The sequence below is a fragment of the Salvelinus sp. IW2-2015 genome, unplaced genomic scaffold (genome assembly GCF_002910315.2).
Source record: "Salvelinus sp. IW2-2015 unplaced genomic scaffold, ASM291031v2 Un_scaffold5572, whole genome shotgun sequence".
Taxonomy (NCBI): Eukaryota; Metazoa; Chordata; class Actinopteri; order Salmoniformes; family Salmonidae; genus Salvelinus; species Salvelinus sp. IW2-2015.
The window spans coordinates 5,133-14,427 of record NW_019946837.1 but is presented as its reverse complement, the minus strand read 5'-3'; the positions used below and the strand labels follow the sequence as shown (position 1 = coordinate 14,427).

Below are 9,295 nucleotides of genomic sequence, written 5' to 3'. Positions count from 1 at the left end.
ATATAAAATGCTAACCTCCCCTGTTATTATCATGTGTGAGAGTTAGCATGTCTTGGGGTATGATATAAAATGCTAACCTCCCCTGTTATTGTAATGGTGAGAGTAGCATGTCTGGGGTATGTTATAAAATGCTAACCTCTCCTGTTATTGTAATGGTGAGAGGTTAGCATGTCTTGGGGGTATGATATTAAAATGCCAACCTCCCCTGTTATTGTAATGGTGAGAGGTTAGCATGTTTGGGGTATGATATAAAATGCTAACCTCCCCTGTATTTGTAATGGTGAGAGATTAGCATGTCTTGGGGTATGATATAAAATGCTAACCTCCCCTTATTGTATGGTGAGAGATAGCATGTCTTGGGGGTATGATATTAAAATGCTAACCTCCCCTGTTATTGTTCATGGTGAGAGGTTAGCATGTCTTAGGGGTATGATATTTGCACGTCTGTAACTATCTTATCCGTGTTCATGGTAAGCAATCATATTCACGTAGCAGCAAGTAAACATACAATAGTACGTTTTGGAACGTATCTGTAATTTACTATTATATATATATATATATATTTTTTTTTAATACATTTTAATTTTAACCCCTTTTTCACCCCAATTTCGTGTATCCAATTGTTAGTAATTACTATCTTGTCTCATCGCTACAACTCCCTACGGGCTCGGGAGAGACGAAGGTCCAAAGCCATGCGTCCTCCGAAACCAACCCAACCAAGCCGCACTGCTTCTTAACACAGCGCGCCTCCAAACCCGGAAGCCAGCCCGCACCAATGTGTCGGAGGAAACACCGTGCACCTGGCAACCTTGGTTAGCGCGCACTGCGCCCGGCCCGCCGTAGGAGTCGCTGGTCGTGCGCGATGAGACAAGGATATCCCTACCGGCCAAACCCTCCCCTAACCCGGACGACGCTAGCGCCAATTGTGCGTCGCCCCACGGACCTCCCGGTCGCGGCCGGCTGCGACAGAGCCTTGGGCGCGAACCCAGAATCTCTGTGGACAGCTAACACTGCGATCAGTGCCCTAGACCACTGCGCACCCGGGCAGCCCACTATTTATATTTTATTGACTACTTTTACTTTTACTTCACTACATTCCTAAAGGAAATAATGTACTTTTACTCATACATTTCCCTACACCCAAAAGTACTCGTACATTTTTGAATGATTAGCATGTACAGAAAAATTGTCCCAATTCACGCCACTTTATCAAGAGACGACATTCCTCGCGGTCATCCCTACTGCCTCTGAATCTGGAGGACTCACTAAACAGAGAAACACCCCTGTCATCCCTACTGCCTTCGGATCTGAGGGAACTTACCTAAAACAGAGAAACATGCCCTGCGTCATCCCTACTGCCTTCTGATCTGGAGGACTCACTAAACAGAGAACATCCCTGTCATCCCTACTGCCTCTGATCTGGAGACCTCACTAAACAGAGAACATCCCTGGTCATCCCTACTGCCTCTGATCTGGAGGACTCACTAAACAGAGAACATCGCCTGGTCATCCCTACTGCCTCTGATCTGGAGACTCACTAAACAGAGAACATCCCTGGTCATCCCTACTGCCTCTGATCTGGAGGACTCACTAAACAGAGAACATCCCTGGTTCATCCCTACTCCTCTTGATCTGGAGGACTCACTAAACTGTGTGTGTGTGTGTGTGTGTGTGTGTGTGTGTGTGTGTGTGTGTGTGTGTGTGTGTTTTGAACTCACATAGTTATGTACTTAGCCTTAATGGTGGGAGTGGTCAGAGTGGGGAGGGGAAAACTGAAAACGAGCTGTTATTGGCAGAGAGGTTTGGAACTCTCTTTCTTATTGGTGAATTAACTAATTTACCGCCTGGTGATGTCACCAGGCAGGCCAAAACTCTATCTCATCAAAACAGGCTGACATTTCCGGCTGTATTTTCAAACAGCTCTTACACAAAAAGGATATTATCATAATTTTCAGAATTTCCCATTATTATTCCAACCTCACAGTGTTGAAATATATATATATATATATATATATATATATATATAAAACATGGTAAAATCACATTTGTGAGTGAAATGAGCCTTTAACGGGCCTTGCTTTACATGATATCCTATGACAGAAAGGCTCAGTAAGAGAATCTGGTGCTGTGCATTGTAGAGACGTATTAAAGGTACAGTACCACCAGTTTCCTGATAAACAAACATTGAAAAGTGAAAGACAACAAACAATGTAAAGACAAATGTCACTAGACGAAGAGAGTTTTCTCTCTCTCTCTTTAACAGACGGATGTGATCTGAAGACACAAACAACTAATAGGTAGACTCCTCGATACTCACCYGGCAGCCCTGTTRGAGAGAGTTTTATACAATAGGAACAGGCCAAGACGGGAGCAGAAACACAAAATAAGGGGTTGTGTTATAAGTCAMGCTGGGAGGCTGCAGGACATATGAGTTGGGATCAATTCCATTTMAACCCGAAATTCTAAATTCTAATTGAGGAACATTGGAATAGGAATTTTCAACTTAATTCATGAATTGACTGAATTGAAATGGAGTTGACTCTGAGCCTGCCAGACAGGTGAGAGAGCCGAATCCGTGTGTATAATGCATAATAACATCATGCATCGCTCCTTCACCGTGTTGTACGGGGTTGGGGTCCGTTCCATTTCAACACGGTCCATTCAAGAATAACCTGAAATTCCAATTTCATTTGTTTTCTCATAGGGAAGAATTTAGGAAAATTGGAATTTCTGTTTACTTCCTGAATTGACTGGATGGATATGGAGTTGACCCCTCCCCTGGTGCTATATGGATAATGGAGTTGACCCCTCCCCTGGTGCTATATGGATAATGGAGTTGACCCCTCCCCTGGGTGCTATATGGATAATGGAGTTGACCCCCTCCTGGTGCTGTATGGATAATGGAGTTGACCCCTCCCCTGGTGCTATATGGATAATGGAGTTGACCCCTCCCTGGTGCTATATGGATAATGGAGTTGACCCTCCCCTGGTGCTATATGGATATGGAGTTGACCCCTCCCCTGGTGCTATATGGTAAATGGAGTTGACCCCTCCCCTGGTGCTATATGGATAATGGAGTTGACCCCTCCCCTGGTGCTATATGGATAATGGAGTTGACCCCTCCCTGGTGCTATTTGGATAATGGAGTTGACCCCTCCCCTGGTGCATATGGATAATGGAGTTGACCCCTCCCCTGGTGCTATAGGGATAATGGAGTTGACCCCTCCCTGGTGCTATATGGATAATGGAGTTGACCCCTCCCCTGGTGCTATATGGATAATGGAGTTGACCCCTCCCCTGGTGCTATATGGATAATGGAGTTGACCCTCCCCTGGTGCTATATGGATAATGGAGTTGACCCCTCCCCTGGTGCTATATGGTATATAATGGAGTTGGACGCCCTCCCCTGGTGCTATATGGATAATGGAGTTGACCCCTCCCCTGGTGCTATATGGATAATGGAGTTGACCCCTCCCCTGGTGCTATATGAAACCCATATGTCCAGAGGTGGAAAGGGAGAAATGAAGGAGAGTAGTGAGATAAACAGGACGACAAGTGAATCTTTGTGGGTTTTATGTGGAAGATAACAGGGAGGCTGGAGAATCAGATGTATTTATATTCTGCAACCATCTGAAGGGTGAAAGCTTTTGCTGCATCAGAGGTGGAAACACAGTTTACGTCAATAGCAGATTCAGTGTTTAATTTTGATAAAATAATGAATTGTGCACATAAGATGTTTTGTCTTTTAACATACTGAACAGTTTGTGAGCTGAGGGAGAATTAACCAAATATTTATATAAATCCCTTATTTAGTAGACTGAGAAACACTGAGCTTCGCTGAGGATGGGTCAGTATTACTGTAGCTGTATGTTCAGAGAAACACTGAGGATGGGTCAGTATTACTGTAGCTGTATGTTCAGAGAAACACTGAGGATGGGTCAGTATTACTGTAGCTGTATGTTCAGAGAAACACTGGGGATGGGTCAGTATTACTGTAGCTGTATGTTCAGAGAAACACTCACCAATCATCTGTGCAATGGTCTTCTCATACTCTGACACGATTCTCCTATGAACCACAAACGGCAAAGATTAATTGATTTAAAAAAAATACTAATATAAATATTCAACACTTTGTTTCATTAACATAAGGTTTCTGAAAGATACATATGAGTTCTTGGTTAATGTGTGCCATGCAGTTGTCAAAACACCAGTCGAGTTTTTCTTTGCACAGGCGATCACGCACAATGTTATCACTCAAAAAGTAGGGCTGGTACAACTACTGTATCACTGTGTAACCGACGGTTACGGATCAAGACTGACATGAAAATATAATAACCATAAAAATATATAGATATATACACAAACAGAATACTTTGGAAGTGGGAAGTTTACATACACTTAGGTTGGAGTCATTAAAACTCGTTTCTCAACCACTCCACAAATTTCTTGTTAACAAACTATAGTTTTGGCATGTCGATTAGGACATCTACTTTGTGCATGACACAAGTCATTTTTCCAACAATTGTTTACAGACAGATTATTTCACTTATAATTCACTGTATCACAATTCCAGTCGGTCAGAAGTATATAAGTTGACTGTGCCTTTAAACAGCTTGAAAAATTCCAGAAAATTATGTCATGGCTTTAGAAGCTTCTGATAGGCTAATTGACATCATTTGAGTCAATTGGAGGTGTACCTGTGGATGTATTTCAAGGCCTACCTTCAAACTCAGTGCCTCTTTGCTTGACATCATGGGGAAATCAAAAGAAATCAGCCAAGACCTCAGAGAAAAAATTGTAGACCTCCACAAGTCTGAAGCAATTTCCAAATGCCTGAAGATACCACGTTCATCTGTACAAACAATAGTACGCAAGTATAAACACCATGGGACCACGCAGCCGTCATACCGCTCAGGAAGGAGACGCGTTCTGTCTCCTAGAGATAAACGTACTTTGGAGCGAAAAGTGCAAATCAATCCCAGAACAACAGCAAAGGACCTTGTGAAGATGCTGGAGGAAACAGGACAAAAGTATCTATATCCACAGTAAAACGAGTCCTCTATCGACATAACCTGAAAGGCAGCTCAGCAAGGAAGAAGCCACTGCTCCAAAACCGCCATAAAAAAAAAACAGACTCCTTTGTCCCCAACTGCACATGGGGACAAAGATCGTACTTTTTGGAGAAATGTCCTCTGGTCTGATGAAACAAAAATAGAACTGTTTGGCCATAATGACCATCGTKATGTTTGGAGGAAAAAGGGGGAGGCTTGCAAGCCGAAGAACACCATCCCAACCGTGAAGCACGGGGGTGGCAGCATCATGTTTTGGGGGTACTTTGCTGCAGGAGGGACTGGTGCACTTCACAAAATAGATGGCGTCATGAGGTAGGAAAATGATGTGGATGTATTGACGCAACATCTCAAGACATCAGTCAGGTAGTTAAAGCTTGGTCGCAAATGGGTACTCCAAATAATCATAATCATACTTCCAAAGTTGTGGCAAAATGGCTTAAGGACAACAAAGTCAAGGTATTGGAGTGGCCATCACAAAGCCCTGACCTCAATCCCATAGAACATTTGTGGGCAGAACTGAAAAAGTGTGTGCGAGCAAGGAGGCCTACAAACCTGACTCGGTTACACCAGCTCTGTCAGGAGGAATGGGCCAAAATTCCCCCCAACGTATTATGGGAAGCTTGTGGAAGGCTACCCGAAACATTTGACCCAAGTTAAACAATTTAAAGGCAATGCTACCAAATACTAATTGAGTGTATGTAAACTTCTGACCCACTGGGAATGTGATGAAAGAAATAAAAGCTGAAATAAATCTTTCTCTCTACTATTATTCTGACATTTCACATTCTTAAAATAAAGTGGTGATCCTAACTGACCTAGAAAGGGGATTTTGACTAGGATTAATGTCAGTGAATTGTGAAAAACTTTGTTTAAATATATTTGGCTAAGGTGTATGTAAACTTCCAACTTCAACTGTATACAGTATATATACAAATATTATATATATATATATATATACACATAGTATACATGCACACACATCTAATATACACGACCGTTCAAAAGTTTTGAGTCACTTAGAAATGTCCTTGTTTTTGAAAGAAAAGCACGTTTTTTGTCCATTAAAATAACATCAAATTGATCAGAAATACAGTGTAGACATTGTTAATGTTGTAAATGACTATTGTAGCTGGAAACTGCAGATTTATTTTATGGAATATCTACACAGGCGTACAGAGGCCCATTATCAGCAACCATCACTCCTGTGTTCAAATGGCACGTTGTGTTAGCAAATCCAAGTTTATCATTGTAAAAGGCTAATTGATCATTAGAAATCCCTTCTGCAATTACGTTAGCACAGCTGAAAACTGTTGCCCTGATTAAAGAAGCAATAAAACTGGCCTTCATTAGACTAGTTGAGTATCTGGAGCATCAGCATTTGTGGGTTCGGTTACAGGCTCAAAATGGCCAGAAACATAATTTTCTACTGAAACTCATCAGTCTATTCTTGTTCTGAGAAATTAAGGCTATTCCATGCGAGAAATTGCTTTTGCTTTTAAAATGATACATTTTGGATTAGCTAACACTTGTTTTGGGTGAGATGAGAGCAGCAGAAGGGAGGCTCCTAAATGCTTGTTTTGGGTGAGATGAGGGCAGCAGAAGGGAGGCTCCTAAATGCTTGTTTTGGGTGAGATGAGGGCAGCAGAAGGGAGGCTCCTACATGTCAAGAAAGAAAACAAGTAGCATGATGCAGAAACTATAGTATTTACAAAGACTGCATATACTGTAAGAGAGCAGATCCGCCTATAGTTTAGAGAACATCAGCACACACAACTGCAATGCGTTTGGACTACAAGAGTCTTTTTCAGACAGCTTTGTTTTGGTGTTTCCGGATAGAGAGGTTAGCGGGTGGATTAGCCTTGCCTCCCCTCTTAGCTACTTAACCCTCCTTATCGTTGGGGCCAATCAGCCTAATGAAATAAGTCCCCTAGTTAATCTTAACTACACTCTTACAAAAAAAACTGTGATATCTACAACCTAAAAGGGTTMTTTTGGATATCCCCATAGGAGAGGCCTTTGAAGAACCCCTTTTTGGTTCCAGGTAGAACCCTTTTGGGATCCATGTAGAACAATTTCCACAGAGGGTTCTACATGGATCCTAAAAGGGTTCTTCCTGGAACCAAAATGGGTTCTACCTGGAACCAGAATGGGTTATCTTATGGGGACAGTTGAAGAACCCTTTTGGAAGCCTTTTTACTAAGAACGTAGGCTCTCCTGGCCAGATGGACACCACCACTGCTCTACACCAACCCGACTGTTGTCATAGTAACGTGACTGACTGTTGTCATAGTAACGTGATAGACTGTTGTCAAGGTAACGTGACTGACCGTTCTCAAGGTAACGTAACTGACCGTTGTCAAGGTATCGTGACTGACTGACAGTCGATCATCTCACCTCATCTCCAGCACTTCCTGTCGACTGTCCTCGTACTTCCTCTGCCACTCCAGTACCTCCTTCTCCTTGGACACGATCTGAGAGGGAGGAAGAGAGAGAACTTTATTAGGTACAGTTCATGTACACACCAAAAGAAACACGAGGAAGGGATCAGTCTGTATAAAAGGTAAACATTTGTAGGAATATGACTACTACTGAATGTCAACCTGTTCCTCCAATACAGTACGACAGTAATCCACAGTAATGACAGTAACATTTCTACAACGGATATGAATTTGACAGTAGTGAGTGGTGCGGGTAGAGGTTAGAGGGTAGAGGTTAGAGGGTAGAGGGGCACCTCTTCTCGTGCGATGCCCAGAGAATAATCTAGGTCTTTGGGTTGGTAGGGGCTCTCCCTCTCCCCGTCTCCGTAGCCCGCCGTCCGGGTGTAAAGGGAACTCTTAGTCACCATGCTGTCCCGGTCCACTGTTGATGACATCACTTCTCTGTCTCTCTGCTGCCCAGGTCAAGCGTCAGGGAAGAGGAAGAGGAGGATGAGGGGGGAGAGAGACAGGTACAGACAGTTAGTTAGGTATCTGGTTGATCTAATGGTGGGTTCTGGTAGCTTTCCCAAAATCCCCAGGTTTTTCCTGAAATCGCAGTGGGAAGATTCCCAGAATCAGCAGGGCATCTGGAATCCTTCAACCAGGATTTCTGTATTAAAAAAAACTGGGAAAGTTACCTGCATTTTAAAACCCTACAGACAACATAGTACACTCTTTATAGGATCCTGAACTAAACCAAACCACTATGCAGCATCGTATTGGATCAGAAAGATGCCCCACACCACAGCCAAACTCTATATGCAAAATGAGGCAGCCTCTGCAATGATGGTAGATACAAAGTGGGATCCTTGGGACTTCCCTACTCTAAATCTAACCTTAACCCCTACCCTAAACTCCCCTACCCTAAACTTAACGTTAAGCATAACCTTTACCTAACCCTTACTTTAACTGTTTGAAATGTGAACTTCAATGGGGTTACATCAGAGTTAGACGTCCCAAGGATCCCTCTTAGATTTTTCCCCTGCAATGATGCTCCTGGAGATTTGGGCAGCTGGTAGCAACATAAGCAGTCGTCAATCCCAGAGCTGTGGCCCTGTGATTGGCTGAAGCTGCAACAGCTTGTCTGTGATTGGGTCCAGGCAGGGGAAAGAGGCGGTGAATAGGGTAGCAGCTATGGGTTGTGGTGGTAAGCCGGTAATTGACATAAACACATTTAGCATCTCCTGGCTTCCACACAGCCTACAAGCCACTGATGCAGACCTTTGGAACATCTACATTTTAACAAGTTGAATAAATCCATATAATATAGCCTACATCTTCACAATAAATCCATGTAATATATCCTACACCTTCACAATAAATCCATGTAATATATCCTACATCTTCACAATAAATCCATGTAATATATCCTACACCTTCACAGTAAATCAATGTAATATAGTCTACACCTTCACAATAAATCCATTATTTATTTTAGACAGGTCTAAAGAAGCATGATATGAAGAAAACCTAGTCTATTTCAGAAGGACAGAATAGCATACTCTGAGTTGTCCTTCTGTTAGGCCCTGATCTGGCTATGCCATATGGCTGTGGGCTACACTAGTTAATATAGCAGACAAGATTAGTTTATAATTCCGTGGCATTATTTTATAGTATGAAGAATATAATTGAACAAATCTGAATAAAATAGAAAGGATATTTTCTACAAATTTTCACATGCGACTATTCTGTGTTGAGCAGTTAAGAAAGAAAAAGTTATTTATTTAACTTTAGTTGTGATAAACG

At 42.4% G+C, this 9,295-nt stretch overlaps 1 protein-coding gene across 1 annotated transcript in view; it reads right to left on the bottom strand.

The window, feature by feature from the left end:
• Positions 1 to 8,436, bottom strand: part of LOC112078355 (transforming acidic coiled-coil-containing protein 2-like) — a 13,486-nt gene extending 5,050 nt beyond the window's left edge. Inside the window, exons 1-3 of the mRNA XM_070442029.1 lie at positions 7,804 to 8,436; positions 7,467 to 7,543; positions 4,023 to 4,066 (exon numbers count right to left, since the gene is read on the bottom strand). Of these exons, the coding sequence (XP_070298130.1) occupies positions 4,023 to 4,066; positions 7,467 to 7,543; positions 7,804 to 7,944 (262 nt within the window). The 5' untranslated portion in view covers positions 7,945 to 8,436. The remainder of the gene's footprint in view (positions 1 to 4,022; positions 4,067 to 7,466; positions 7,544 to 7,803) is intronic.
• Positions 8,437 to 9,295: the final 859 nt, after the last annotated feature.